This window comes from Mustela erminea, chromosome 1 (assembly GCF_009829155.1).
Source record: "Mustela erminea isolate mMusErm1 chromosome 1, mMusErm1.Pri, whole genome shotgun sequence".
Classification (NCBI taxonomy): domain Eukaryota; kingdom Metazoa; phylum Chordata; class Mammalia; order Carnivora; family Mustelidae; genus Mustela; species Mustela erminea.
The window spans coordinates 114,251,850-114,267,420 of record NC_045614.1 but is presented as its reverse complement, the minus strand read 5'-3'; the positions used below and the strand labels follow the sequence as shown (position 1 = coordinate 114,267,420).

General features: G+C 39.9%; 1 protein-coding gene across 9 annotated transcripts in view; it reads left to right on the top strand.

The window, feature by feature from the left end:
- Window positions 1-15,571, top strand: part of YEATS2 (YEATS domain containing 2) — a 120,313-nt gene that overhangs the window by 84,380 nt on the left and 20,362 nt on the right. For all 9 annotated transcript variants that reach the window (XR_004284924.1, XM_032339303.1, XM_032339328.1 and 6 more), the window contains 6 exons: window positions 1,564-1,822; window positions 4,211-4,372; window positions 5,839-5,990; window positions 6,807-6,965; window positions 11,678-11,854; window positions 14,357-14,540. Coding sequence is in view for 8 of the 9 variants with exons in the window: in XM_032339303.1 (XP_032195194.1) it covers window positions 1,564-1,822; window positions 4,211-4,372; window positions 5,839-5,990; window positions 6,807-6,965; window positions 11,678-11,854; window positions 14,357-14,540 (1,093 nt within the window). In the remaining variant the exon portion in view is untranslated. The remainder of the gene's footprint in view (window positions 1-1,563; window positions 1,823-4,210; window positions 4,373-5,838; window positions 5,991-6,806; window positions 6,966-11,677; window positions 11,855-14,356; window positions 14,541-15,571) is intronic.

Sequence of the window (15,571 nt, the reverse complement as noted above, 5' to 3'; positions counted from 1 at the left end):
CTATCCCCCTTTTTAAAAAGATTTATTGAATTATTTTAGAGCACACATGCACGTACACCTAGTGGGGGAGGAGCAGAAGGAGAGGAAGAGAAGCAGACTTCCAGCGAAGCACAGAGCCTACGTGGCCTGCACCCATGACCCTGAGATCATGACCTCATCCAAATCAGGAGTTGGCCACTTAACTGACCGAGCCACCCAGGCATTCCTAGACTTCTTCTTCTTCTTCTTCTTTTTTTTTTTTAAAGATTTTATTTATTTATTTGACAGACAGGATTACAAGTAGGCAGAGAGGCAGTCAGAGAGAGGAGGAAGCAGGCTCCCTGACAAGCAGAGAGCCCGATGTGGGGCTCAATCCCAGGTCCCTGGGATCATGCCCTGAGCTGAAGGCAGAGGCTTTAACCCACTGAGCCACCCAGGCGACCCCCCAGACTTCTTTTTTAACCAAATATTTACCTTTAAGGAAAGGAAAAATTAGAATTATATAGAAAAAGATAATTTTTCTTAAAAATTCGTTGGAAGAAGTGTCACGTGTTTTACTATTTAACAAATGATGTGAATCGTTAGAACTTCCAGAGATGAAGAAATAGGCGTTTCAGATGGGGTAATACAGGAGTGGTTACTGAAAGAGGTGATCTTTAAAAGAATGGTGAGTAGTAGAGTTTCTAGTTCATATATGGAAATGTTTATTGCACAGTTTGTTTTTTTTAAGATTTTATTTATGTATCTGGGAGAGAACATGCATAAACAGAGAGGGGTAGAGGGAGAGGGAGAAGCAAACTCCCCGCTGAGCGGGAATCCTACACGGGCTCAATCCCAGGACCCTGAGATTATGACAGAGGCTTAACCCACTGAGCCACCTATTGTAGTTTTTCTTAATGTGAAGTTTAAAATTACCTGGATATCCACACAGTAGTGAATGTTTGCATAGATTATGGTATATCTGTTCTAATATATTTGGCCATCTAAAAATGTGTTTGAAAAATAGTAACATTGGAAAGTGCTTGTAATATGATGTTAAATTTAAAAATTATAAAACTCTACATGTAATCCTAATCTGTGTTTTAAAATGTACATTAAAAAATTGGAAGCAAACATATTAAAAATACTAAGTTATTTCTGGGGGTGCCTTGTTAGCTCAGTTGGGTAGAGCTTGCAACTCCTGATCTTGGGGTCATGAGTTCAAGCCCCACCTTGGGGATGGAGTTCACTTAAATAAATAAATAAATAAAATGAAAGAATAAGAGGTTATTTCTGGATAAGTAGAATTTTTATCTTTGTATTTCTGTACTTTCTAATTTAAAAAAAAAAAACATATAAAATAAGTTCTAGATAGTAGCTGGGGCTAAGACAAAAACTATAGCCTTCTACTGTAATAATATCTAAATGTAATAAATATCGTTGTGCACATCTATCATTGGCATTCCTAGACGATTAAATTAGACTCCATATGTTATACCTAGGGCTTTGCTTTGATCTTTGCTAGAATAGAGTGACTGTTCTGTTCTAAGAGCCCTTGAAAGAACTGAGAAGAAGCACTGGTGTATTCTTCTCTATCTTCAACAGGTTGTTGGGGTGCCAGTTGGGTCTTCTTTACCTTCAACAGTGAAACAGGCTGTGGCAATCAGTGGTGGCCAAATCCTTGTAGCCAAGGCCAGCTCTTCTGTTGCCAAAGCAGTTGGGCCAAAGCAAGTCGTGACACAAGGAGTTGCCAAAGCAATTGTGAGTGGAGGTGGAGGAACCATTGTTGCTCAGCCAGTGCAAGCCTTAACCAAGGCTCAGGTCACTGCTGCCGGCCCTCAGAAGACTGGATCCCAGGGTTCAGGTAACTGATGCTCTTTGGGGGTCCTTTCAGCTGCAGCTGTTTCTTTTTTTTTTTTTTTTTTTTTTTTTTTTCAGCTGCAGCTGTTTCTAGACTGTTCTTTGCTAGTGGTTTATTTAGTTCTGAGAAAACCTGTTAGGTTGATGCTATAACCAGTATATAAAAACATGTTAACCTTTTTCAGGTAACATTTTACATAGAGGTCTGTAAGTGGTTTATTTTAAGCGGGGTGTGTGTGTGTGTGTTAGCAAGAGAAATAAAAATAGAGGGTATTTCTTGCTAACTGCTTTCAGGTCTGAAGGATAATTTTCATTTGACTTTATCTCTACTTTGGATTGTTTTTCAGACTTAAAATCTTGAGGTGGTCATTTGTCAGCAGTATTTTGAGATACTTGACTAATGTATTCTCTACTAAATAGGTTTAAACACCTTGCGTGTGTTTGAAGCCTTGATGTGTTGTTTCTCTGAGGGCATGAAAAAATATACCTAAGACATTAGATACATTTACCAATTTTTGAGGGTCATGATGAAGCTAAAGAGTTGTTGCAGTGAGTCAGAAGGACAGAAGGCAGTGATGTCTGAATCATTACCTTGTATACCTGCTACTCAGCTATTTGTTAATTATTCTTGAAAAAAGTTTAAAAAGAAAATATAGAAACTAAGTAATAAATGGAAAGAATAACCAGAATCAACTTTATACAAAAAAATAAAATAGATTCAGAAGAAAAAAGAAAAAGAAGGTAATGGATGTCCAAAATAAAAGATTTCAGAGGTGATGAATTGGTGATGACAGAGTCCATTCGTGGCATTAAAAATGAGTGCTTCAGATGGGTTGGAAGAAGTGATCTCTGGAGTTTAGAAAGTGAAGTGCCTGAAAAGCAGGAGAATTAAGTCACTTACCGTGCTCTCACTGAGGATGACCATCGTTGGCATTCGAGCAAGGCTGAGCCAGGAGTCAGTCCTCAGCAAGTGAGGGGAAGTTGCTGGGAGTTCAGTAAATAACAGAGAAGGGTGAGGTAAGGTGGTAGAGCCAGGCATGAGCCTCACAGGAACCAGCAGGTTTTCTTCCAGAATGAAGGGTGGTGGTGGTCTGGAAGCCACACTGGAGAGCACAAAGTTGCCTCCCCTAGTCATGGCCCTCAGACACTCAGGTGAGATTAAAAATCAGCGGTAAGCTAAGGGGGCTGCTGGGGAAGTCCCGTGTCTTCAGAGGACTCAGTGTTTAATTACCACAAAAAGAGCTAATGTTCAAAGAGGTCGAGGGTCTAGAGGGTATCATGACCAGAGCAGGAATTCCTGGGGGTGCGGTGAAAGAGCTGGGTCGGGGAGGAGGAAGCACTGAGGAGGTGGGTTCAGATCAGGAATGAGAGCAGTGTGGGCTGGACTCCGGGTGCTGGCGACTGACCAGAGAGGTTTGCTGGACAGTGTACAAATGTACGGTGGTGTGAGCTGGGATGAGTTGTGGCAGTAGTAGAGAGAGTTGGCTCTCAGATTTTAGTCAGTCCCTACTGTTCTGGGGCAGCTTCTAGGGCGCTTGCTTCCCCATGCTTGCGCTGTGAAGTGGTCACGAGAAAGAGGACTCGGGCCGCAGGCTGGGGGTCTCTGAGAGTCCTTTGCCTGCGGTGACTGACGTCAGTCTGTAGGCTTCATTTCATGGAGATTTGAATTCAGAGTCGCTGTAGAAATTTTGATGTGTACGTTTTCACTGAAGAGTCACATTTAGAGGTTTACAGCCGTATGCATGAAAAGTGAATTCTAAGAGAGAAACAACATAAGTGGGATTTTAAAAAAGGTGAACGATCATTTCATATTATACGTGCCAGTTGTTGACTGTGGCGTTTTTTTAGTTCTTAGAAAGTGAGAGAGGTTAGAAGTCTTGTTTCAAATCTACAGATTCCTTCATTATTAAAAATTAGTTAAAGGGGCATTGAACAGATTTCAGGAGGAAATATGTATTCATCTACAAATAACATTATTATTTCTTTGATTGTCTAAGCCATAGTACTTTTGAGAGTAAAAAGAGTCACTGTTCATAATCATTAGGACATGGGTGTGGAAATGGGACACAGGTGTAAACTGGAACTGTTCCGGGCAAACTGGGACATATGGTCGTCCTATTTATGTACAAATACAAATTTCCTTTGTAATTTATAGCAAACTCTTCTTATACATAAGTTATTTTTTAATTAGCAAGATATTTAAGAATATCAGCCTTTTAAGTATTATGTATCTAAGAAAACTGTGCAGTTTACTATTTGTGTTTTTTAAATAAGTGTTTTATTATTCTGTATTTTTAATTTTAATAGTAGCATTGCCCTCAGTTCTAATTTGTCTTACTTACTGTTTTTTCCTCTTAATTTTTTTTTTTCTTTTTTCCCTTTACCATTTTAGTAATGGCAACGTTGCAGCTACCAGCCACTAATTTGGCCAACTTGGCAAATTTGCCTCCTGGCACTAAACTCTACCTTACAACGAACAGCAAGAACCCTTCAGGAAAAGGGAAATTGCTGCTGATCCCTCAAGGAGCCATCCTGCGAGCTACCAACAATGCTAGTCAGTCCGTCATTAAATCATTTGGTTCTTGGGTCTCTGGGTATGTTCATCTCTTCCACCCGAGGGCACCTCTTACCTGTTTCAGGACGTGTTTCCCTAGCTCTCTGTGGTGGTATGATGGTAGTATTTGCCTGCGTGGATTTAAAACTTACACATAACTTAACTAGAAGTGGGTCTAAGTGATCATAGTTCTAGGAGGCAACACTGTTATATTTTCCATTATAGCAGTTAGGTTCAGAGTTTGGGCTCAGAACAAATCGCACGAGAGTGGGATGGCTCCTGAGCCTGCGCTGGGAGAAAGCTGTCTGTGTGAACTATAAACTAGAGAGTTCTTTTCAGTGGTATCTAAAAACCTGGGATACCCGGGGAGATGGTAGCTGGAAGCCTGTGTCATTTATTTTGGAGGGGATAGGAGTAGGAGTGGAAATAAGTGTCTCTGCCTATTGTTACTCAGATGTGCACCTTAAGTTTGCCAAGTTTGAAGATGGAAAGAGACATACAGGGTCAGCCTTAGTGTATAAGCCTCAAAACCCCAAGGAAATTAGGTGGTTTATCTAGACTTAACAAACTTTTGCTTTGACCTATACAGAAAAACAGTTTGGATAGTGTTGGAAAGGAAAGGGTAAAGGGAATTATTTCCCTCTGAATCAGAAGTATAATTGGTATAGCAATTAGGTTCACTAGAAACGAGCTGCCATTGCCAAATGTAGCCTGTGAGCGAGTCACCATGTTGTTTACTGACTGTAATGGGTGATTTCTGTTCTCTCACCTGGAATTGCTCCGTCCTCCCTAAGCAGTGGTATACAAAAGTGAGATATGTAAGAAAAGGACAATGTGAGGATTCCGTAGTTCACCCAGAAAGGCACCTAGGTTTTAGTTTATATACATTATGTCACTAAAAGGGAAATAAAGAGGATCCAGAGGCTTTAAAATGGAATTTAAAAGGAGGTGGGGATGAGGCTCTGGAGCCATTATTAATATGAGGAAAACACGTTTTATTTTTGTGTGTTTTTTTTTTTTTAGGTCAGAGGGAGGCAGAAAAGAGAGCACTGTGAAATTATAACAAATTCCAGCAGTGTCACTGAAATTGAATGAGAGGCCAGAACGTTGAGAAGCGCTTTTCTGAGCGTATAGTCTATACTTGGTTAGAAAGTGTCAGTATCAGACTCTTCCTTGTCTCCCACAACAAAGTCAGAAGTCTTGTTAAAAGCCAAGTTCTTCACTGTATGGATTGCTGAACTAGTCAGCTGTCCTTCAGTCGCAAGGAAATCCATTTCAGTCCTTAATTCTCGGGCATTCTCCTTACCCTTCTCCCAGAATAGGTATATTACCACAAAAAGCCAGGAGAAAATAGGAACGGGAAGGAATCTTGCTGTAAAGGAAATGTCTCTCTGGGGTCATCTGTTTTATCTGGTAAGCCTCTTACTATTTCTTATAATGTTGCTGTCATTTTGTTGTATTTTCAGACCTCCAGTCTGGCTCAGCTGCAGGTAGTGGCGGCGGTGGGGGAGGCGGTGGCAGTGGCGGTGGCACAGGAGGGACCCAGAGCCCCGCTGGCCCAGGAGGGATCTCCCAGCACCTGACTTACACATCTTACATCCTGAAGCAGACTCCTCAGGTCGGAACATTTGTGACCAGTGTCTTTCAAATCATTTTGTTATTTATAGTGGATTTATCTTTACATCTCTGGAACCTTTACATAACTGGAACCTTTAGTTATAGTGGATTTATCTTTACATCTCTGGAACCAGGAGTCAGTACTAACATTTTAGTCACGTTATAAATCTGTATTATTTGGGGCTTGTTTTGTTTTGAGAGAAGGGGACATGGAGATTCAGAAAAACTTAAGTAACTTTTCCAAGATCTCTCTCTGCTAAACCAGTCTTTGAATTTGGACTTAAACCTAGAGCTTTCGGACTCAAAGATTGTTGCTTCCTAAATCCGTGAGGTAATTAATAGTGTTAATAGGCCGTTGAAAATTTTCTGTTGGAAAAGAGTAACCAAAAAGATACCATCAGGTTTTGGCATTTGGAGTTAGGCTGGATTCATGATTAGGAACAAATTTCTACCTTCTTTCCCCTTGCTCCTTTTAGTCTTGACTCCTTTCTAAGGAAGGTCGTGGGGTTTTGGTCTAGATGTTCGTATTGAGAAGGATGGGTAGTTATCAGCCTGAATAACTCAAATTTATGGACGAGGTTGTAGAGCTTGCATTTCCAGCAGCCTCCTCCGTAACTCCTGTGCCAAGTTTCAGAAGTGGGGATAGCTATTGCTGGTGACATCGAGAACAGAGCTGTTCTTTTCAGTTATTTTGGCTGAGTTGCAGAATTGAAGGGGGGGCATTGTAGCTTGTATCATGGGACCTTATGATTTAAAGAGGGCAAGTCATTTGAACTTCACAAATTACTGAGTAGTTCTTTATTTGTTTCTAACTTAGGGTACATTTTTAGTTGGTCAGCCATCACCCCAGACATCTGGAAAACAGCTGACTACTGGGTCAGTGGTCCAAGGAACACTGGGAGTCAGCACATCTTCTGCACAAGGACAACAAACATTAAAAGTCATCTCTGGACAAAAAACCACTTTGTTTACCCAGGTAAATATTCATATTCCCCAAATACAGGCTGGTGATGGCGTTTATTTAAATGTTTACAGCTTATCTCTTTCCACAAAGAAATTAAGGTTGCATGAGAAAAAGAACAATAAAATAGAATAGAAAAATAAGGATAAAATCTTGAGATTTGGGGAAATTTAAGTAGAATGAGAAGATAAGGCCAGAGAGTTCTTAGATATGCAGACAGTTATGTCCTGTATATTTACCAAAGCAAATCAAAAGCATGATCAGTTATAAAATTCACACTATTTGTGAGAGGCAAAAAAAAAAAAAAAAAAAAAAAACCTCTACGTAATATTTCCTTAAAGAAATAAAATTTTCTTAATACCTCATTCTAAAAATTTCTCTGGGGGAACTTCATATCTAGGAGATTCTAAATGTGTAATAGGTGATGACAGCCACAATATCCTTATACACTTGACCCTTGCTCAGTGTGGGCGTTGGGGCGTCAACCTCTCATGCAGTGGAAAATTCACATATAACTAGACTTCCCCCACTGTTAATAGCCTACCATTGACCAGGAGCCTTACTGAAAACATGGTCGATTAACACACATTTTGTACATTGTATGTATTATATACTCCATTCTGACAATCAAATAAGCTAGAGAAAAGAAAATGTTACTAAAAAGTCATTTTTTTTTTAAGGAGCACCTGCGTGGCTTAGTCTTTAAACGTCTGCCTTTGGCTCAGGTCATGATCCCAGGGTCCTGGGATGAGCCCCACATCGGACTCTCTGCTCGTTGGGAAGCCTGTTTCTCCCTCTCCCACTCCCTCTGCCTGTGTTCCCTCTCTTGCTGTTATTTTCTCTGTCAAGTAAATAAATATAATCTTAAAAAAAAATCCCAAGGAAGAAGGAATATTTACAGAACTATAATGTATTTATTAAAACAAACAAACAAACAAACCCACTGGGGCACCTACCTGACAGGCTTAGTCAGTAGAGTATCTGACTCTTGATATCAGGGTTGTGAGTTCAAGTCCCACGTTGGGCAGGGAGCCTTCTTAAAATGACAATTTAAAAAACCCCACATGTAAGTGGACATGTGTAGCTCAAAGCCCTGTTGTTCAAGGGCTAGTTGTAAAAAAAAAAAGTAAATTCTTGGGGCGCCTGGATGGCTCAGTGGGTTAAAGCCTCTGCCTTTGGCTCAGGTCATGATCTCAGGTGCTGGGATCAAGCCCCGTATTGGGCTCTGCTCAGCGGGGAACCTGTTTCCCCCTCTCTCTCTGCCTGCCTTTCTGCCTACTTGTGATCTCTGTCTGTCAAATAAATAAATAAAATCTTAAAAAAAAAAAAAAAAGTAAATGCTGTAGGGGTTTTGGTACCTGTTTCTGTAGAGTTTTTTAGTATAAGCCAAAGAACAATGACAGGGAATTTTAGCTGGGTGAGGGATGTCATAATTACCTGCCAGAGAATCTATATCTAAATCTCAGAAATTTACCAAATGAAGCAAACAAGGTTTAGAAGGATGCAGGCAGTAAGATAACATTTATCAAAAAAATAGTGCATTTCCTCTGTGTCTAAATCAGTAGCTCTCAAAGCATGGAATGTGGATATTGCATTTTTTTCTGTTTGTTGAGAAGATCGTATGGTTTTTCTTTTTTTGTTAACATGGTGAATTACATTAATTTTTAAGATGTTAAACCAAGGGGTGCTTGTCTGGCTCAGCTGGTGGAGCATGTGACTCTTGATCTCAGGGTCATGAGTTCGAGCCCTACATTGGGCATAGAGATTACTTAAAAAACATGAAAGTTTTAAAAAAGTGTTAAACTAGCCCTCTAGCCCTTGAAAACCCATTTGGTTTTGACATGTTATCTTGTTTGAAGGTATTGTTGGATTTCATTTCATAAAATTTTGTTTAGAATTTCTGTGAGGGTTATTGGTCCATGGTTCTCTTCATAATTCTTGTCTGGTTTTGATAATAGAGTGATGCTGACCTCCTAAAATGAGTTAGGAACTTTTCTCTCCTATTCACTTTTTTGCGAAGATTTTATGTAGATTTGGTATTGTTTCTTGACTGTCTTGAGTACACCAGTGAAGCCATAATGGCCTGGAGTTGTGTTAATTGGGAAGGTTTTTAACTACAATTTCAATTTATTTACTGGATACAGGACTATTCAGGTTATTTGTTTCATCTTGAGGGAGGTTTGATCAGTTACAGCTTCAAGGAAATGTGTCCATTTCATCTAAGTGGTTGAATTTACTAGAATAAAATTGTTCATAATTTTCCTTTATTATCCTTTTAATGTCTGTAAAATATTTGGATGGTCCCCTTTTTATATTCTTTTCTTTTCTTTCTTTTTAGAGCAAGAGTGCCTGAGTGGGGATTGGGGGGTTGCGGGGAGAGGCAGAGGAAGAGAGAGTATCTTAAGCAGGCTCCACACCCAGCATGGGGCCAGCCCGCTGCGGGGCTCGATCTCACAACCCTGAGATCATGACCTGAGCTGAACTCAAGAGTCATATGCAGGGGTGCCTGGGTGGCTCAGTGGGTTAAGCCTCTGCCTTCTGCTCAGGTCATGATCCTAGGGTCCTGGGATTAAGACCCACATCAGGCTCTCTGCTCGGTGGGGAGCCTGCTTCCCCCTCTCTCTCTGCCTGCCTCTCTGCCTACTTGTGATCTCTGTCTGTCAAATAAATAAATAAAATCTTTAAAAACAAAAAAAAAAGTCAGATGCATAACCAACTGAGCCATCCGGGCACCCCTCCCTTTCATTCTTGATTATGGTAGTTATGCATCTTCCCCTTTTTTTCTTGATCACTGATCTTCTCATATTTCTAGTGTTTGGTTTCTTTGAGTACTAATTTCCCTTTGGTCAGGTGTGCTTAGTATTTAAACAGATATGAGGTCCCAGAATTCTTCAGGCAGTTCTTTAAAATCTTAGCTTATTTTTTCTTACCTGCTTATGGTTGCAGCCAGTGTAGTGGTATTCTCCCTGTTTGGCTACAGCAGAACAATTATCGTTGCTTTTTAATAAGTATTATTTACATAGAGCAGTGCACAGATCGTAAGTGTACTGTTAAGTGAGTGTTGACCAATGTGTAAAATCATGCAAGCACTATCCCAGTCAAGATACAGAACATTTCCATCACTCTAAAGTGTACCCTTATTTCGCTTTCAGTCATCATTTTTCTATTTCTGTCACCATAGATGAGCTAATCTCTGTTTCTGAACTTCATGTCAGTAAAACTATATAGTATATAGTCTTTCATGTCCATTTTCTGTTGTTCTAACATGTTTTTGAGATTTATCCATATGTGTATCAGTAGTTTATTCTTTTTTATTTATTTGATAGATCACAAGTAGGCAGAGAGGCAGGCAGAGAGAGATGGAGGGGGGGAAGCAGGCTCCCTGCGGAGCAGAGAGCCCGATTCGGGACTCAATCCCAGGACCCTGAGATCATGACCTGAGCTGAAGGCAGAGGCTTAACCCGCTGAGCCACCCAGGCGCTCCTATTCTTTTTTATTCTTAAGTAGTATTTTCTTGTACGACTTTTATTCTGCTGTTGATAGACACTTGGATTATTTCTGGTTTTTTATTATGAACCATACCGCTATGAACATTCTTGTGTAGCTCTTTTGTGCAGTAGAATAGCTAGGTCCTAGGGTAAGTATATGTGTATAAGAGCGTTTATAAGAAACTGACAAACAGTTTGCAAAGTGGTTGTACCATTTGACTCTCCCATAAGTAACGTGAGAGAGTTCCAGTTGTCCTATATCCTCAACAACACGGAGGACCTTCTTCCTTTACATTTTTAGCCATTTTTGTGAGTATGAAGTGATACCTCATTGTGGTTTTAATTTGCATCAGACTCCAATGCATAATAAGTTATGCCATGGCTACTGCTTCTAGATTCTAGTCATGGTTCCTCCTGTTACTAACTGTGTGATCCTGGTAAAACTACTGACCTTAATCTTTTCTTCTGTAAAATGAGACTAGAACCTACCCTCTGAAGTTTATGACAAGGTTGAATGACGTAAGGTACATGAAAATGCTTTCTTCCATCCTGACACAAAGTAGCTCCTCAAGGACTGAAGAATGGTCCCTGCTTGTAGAGTGTATTAATTTGGGCATTAAGCAATCGTTTGGGCCAGGAGGTCTGCATACTATGCTCCAGGCTTCCTGTTTTTATAAATAATTTATTGGCACACAGCCACACATGTTTCATGCTGTAACAGTAGAGCTGAGGAGTTGAAACAAAGACCATATGGCCTGCAGTGCTCTACAGGCTTATGCCATTTACAGGAAAAACTTGCTGAGCCTTGATTTAACCCAGTAATACTGTAGTTTGTTGAATGGTACTACATTTGTTGAATGGTAGTAAAAATCTGAGCCTGAACCAGCCTAGAGCACTTAAGGTACCCATTTAAATCTTGTTTAGATTTTCATGTTTAAAGGTTACGTGTACATTTAGGAGCAAATTCTGATAACACATGACCTGGTATCTCTGCAGTCACTGCTGCCAAATAGTGACTTGCGAATGCATTCCTTTACTTAATCTGCATTAGAGGTAAAGGAATGTCTGTATGTAAAAAGTCAGACTTGAGAGCTTACTGGAAAGGTGCCCAAACACCTATATGTGATTAGCAAGACCTTCTTGGATATGCTCTGATTCATGGGCCCTGCCTAGGTAAGGAATAAACTGTGCCTGTGAACCAGGGCAACTTTATTACTTCCACCCATTTTGTTTCTGCAGGCAGCCCCTGGGGGACAAGCATCGCTAATGAAAATATCTGATAGCACACTGAAGTCTGTGCCAGCCACCTCGCAACTCTCAAAGCCTGGAACCACCATGCTCAGAGTGGCAGGAGGGGTGATCACAACGGCCACTTCCCCAGCTGTGGCCCTCTCAGCAAACGGTCCTGCCCAGCCGGTGAGGATTATCATGACAGTAGAAAACCGTAATGCAACATCAAAAGTAGTAAAAACATAAGATATTTAGCAGGTATACCAGTGGGTCATATTTATCTTTTTTAAAAACTTGAAATACAGTTCACATGCCATTCTCCATTTTCAAGTGTGCAGTTCTGTGGTTTTTATTATATTCTCAAGGTTGTGCAGTCGTCATCACTATCCGTTGTAGAATGTTTAATCACTCCTCAAGCGAACTCCATAAGCAATAGCCGTCACTTCCTGTTCCCCCCCCCCCCCAACCCCTGATACTAGACAACCACTGATCTTTCTTGTGTCTGGCTTCTTTCTCATATTTTCAGGGTTTATCCGCATTGTAGCATGTATTAGTACTACTTTATACGTGAATAGTCAATATCCAATTTTATGGCCATATCACATTCTGTTTATATATTTATTAGTTTATGGACATATGGATGGTTTCTACCTTTTGACTATGATGAATAATGCTACTGTGAACATTTATGTTCAAGTTTTTATATAATCATATGTTTTGGGGTTTTTTTTGCTATATACATAGGGATTCTGGTCCTATCATAAGCTGTTAAACATTTTGAGGATCTGCCAGTTTTTCCAAATAGCTGCACCATTTTAGACTCCTACCAGCAATGTATGAGGGCTCCAGTTTTTCCACATCCTTGCTGATGCTTGTTCTTGTACATTTTTTCTTGTTGTTACAGCCATTCTGGTGGGTGTGAAGTGGTATCTCATTGTGGTTTTGATTTGCATTTCCGTGATAGCTAATGATACTGAGCATCTTTGCATGTACTTATTGTCCATTTCTGTATCTTCTTGGGAGAATTCTCTTCAGATCCTCTGCTCATTATTTATTCTTTTTTATTACTGAGTTTTAAGTGTTCTTTAGATATTCTAGATATGAGTCTCTTATTAGATTTGCAAAAATTTTCTCCCACTCAGTGGGACATCTTTTCACTTTCTTGAGGGTACTCTTTGAAAACCACAAAATTTTAAAATTTTGATGAAGTTCAGTTTATTTTCCTTTTATTGCTTATGCTGTCGATATAGCTAAGAAGCCTTTGCCTAATCCAAATTCACAAAATTTGAGCCAGTATTTTCTTCGAAGAGTTTTATAGTTTTAGCTCTTATATGTAGGTCTTTGATCATTTTGAGTTAATTTTTACATGGTGTGAGGTAAGGACCAAACTTCATTCTTTTGTATATAGATAGCCAGTTGGCTCAGCAATAGTTGAAGTCTGTTTCCCTGTTGAATTGTCTTGGCATCTCAAGTTCTTTTTCCAGGCTTTATCTCCTCCTACTAGACCTTTCATATGCTTAGTCATATCACTCTTACTTTGTAGTTCCTTGAACATATCGTGTTCTTTCATGCTTCTCTTTCTATCTACTATCTTCTGCCAACTTCTGCCAAGAAACATTCCTTTGTCTCCCCCTTTCCTTGTCTTGAATTTTGAGGATTCCCCTAAAGCGCCATGCTTGTACATGAAGTTTTCCCAGTACTCTCCGCTTCCCATCCCTAGACAGAAACAGTAATTTTTCTCTCCATTTTAATAGTACCTTGTACCAGGCCTACTATAGCACTCATCATAGTTTGGTAACCCTGTCCTCCTTGAGGGCTTTTACTCTGGGCCCTAGCATTTATAAATTTTTTTTTTAAGCTTTATTCATTTGACAGAGATCACAAGTAGGCAAAGAGGCAGGCAAGAGAGGGAGGGGAAAGCAGGCTCCCCACTGAGCAGAGAGCCCGATGCGGGACTCGATCCCAGGACCCCAAGATCATGATCCGGGCCAAAGGCAGGGGCTTAACCCACTGAGCCACCCAGGCGCCCCTGGGCCCTAGCATTTAATGTCATGCCTGCCATGTAGTAGATGGTGGGACGAATGAGACAAATGTTAAGATATTATAGTGAGTTTTTAATAAAACTCATTTTATTCCACTTTTATATTCTGAGTTTATGACTTCCTCTTTTTGGTGTTGAAATATCCTTTTATGAAGAGATGTAATAGGTGGTGAGGGTTTTTGTTGTTCTTCTTAATATGGTAGCCATTAAAAATTTAAAAACTTTGGGCGCCTGGGTGGCTCAGTGGGTTAAGCCGCTGCCTTCGGCTCAGGTCATGATCTCAGGGTCCTGGGATCGAGTCCCGCATCGGGCTCTCTGCTCAGCAGGGAGCCTGCTTCCTTCTCTCTCTCTCTCTGCCTGCCTCTCAGTGTACTTGTAATTTCTCTCTGTCAAATAAATAAATAAAATCTTTAAAAAAAAAAAAAAAAATTTAAAAACTTTTCTGGCCCATGAACTCTGAAAGTTCAGAGTTGGAAACACCGAACAAGAGAGGCAATGGTATTTAAATGACATGGCATTTAACGGGTAGTTAAAAATAATAGCTAATAGATAACATTGTTGAATATACTACATGGCAGTCATTGTTCTAAGTAAGTTACACTGCTTTCTTCTTAATTTGTACTATTTTTGGCCCTGTGTGTGAGCAGTCAGAAGGAACAACTCCCAGTTCATCATCTGCTATCGGTTCTGTAGTGAAAACTTCTGGGCAGCAAGCAGTGTGTGTGAGCCAGGCCCCCATGCCATCCTGCAAGGCTGCAGCTCCCTCCGTCATCAGCGCCACATCTCTGGTGCCCGCGCCAAACCCCATCTCCGGGAAGGCCACCGTGTCAGGTCAGTTGTATCATAAGGACATTCTTGCTCTCTGCCTTCTTTGGACTAGAACATTTTTTGGAAGGTCTTCATGGTATTTTGTATAGTAAGTTGTTAAAAATAGTTAACTCAGCAATATTTTCCATATAGCTGCATTTTTGATCATTTATTCCTAAAATCTACACATAAATCCTTAAGTCCGAAATGGTTTGTGGATGGAATAATAATTTTTAAATGATATAATAAGATTTTAGCCATCCAGAGCTCTGTGGAGTATTTTAACTGCTTTCATCATGTAACTTTGTGGAGAACTGAAAATTTACTCTCCTTACATTATCATTTTCTTTTTTATTATCATCAGTTTTGAATGGAAGACATTATAAAACATACTTTCATAAACAGTATTTAAAATAAAAGTTAGCCTTGATGACTCCAAGTTGTGATTTTTAACATGAATTGTTATGTTGGGTAGCGTTAGAGTGACATGTGTACAGTCTGGCAAGATAGCTGCTCTCTTTGGGCCCACCCCAAATGGCCCCGAAGAGTGTGCCTTTCACTTTGTTGGTTAACATACAGCACAAATCCTGGAGCCAAATTGCCTTAGTTGAAAAACTTGGTTCAGTTTCCTTGGCTGTAAAATAAGGTTGATAATAATACTGTCATACGGTTGAGAGGATTAATGAATCCATATGTAAGTGCTTAGACTGCTGTCCAACATGTAGTAGCCATTATATAAATAATCGCCGCTATTAGAGAGTTTAGTATCCTTGTCCGCATTTCCTTGAACTCTAAAATCCAAAAAAGCTGTGAAGACCAAAAGTGTTTTTTTGTTTCTTTGTTTGCGTAACTAATTTTAGTGTGAAATCTGACCTCTGTTGGACAGGCTGTTTATATGACTGACTGTGAATATTTGTGTTTTGCCACAAAAATACTAATGTGCTTGAGGGCAGATACTCCTGTAAAGTACAATAAAAATGTCACAGCAGCGTCACACTGTTAGAAATGTTTCTGAACACTCTTAGATTCTGTGTGACCTTGTTACAGATCAATAA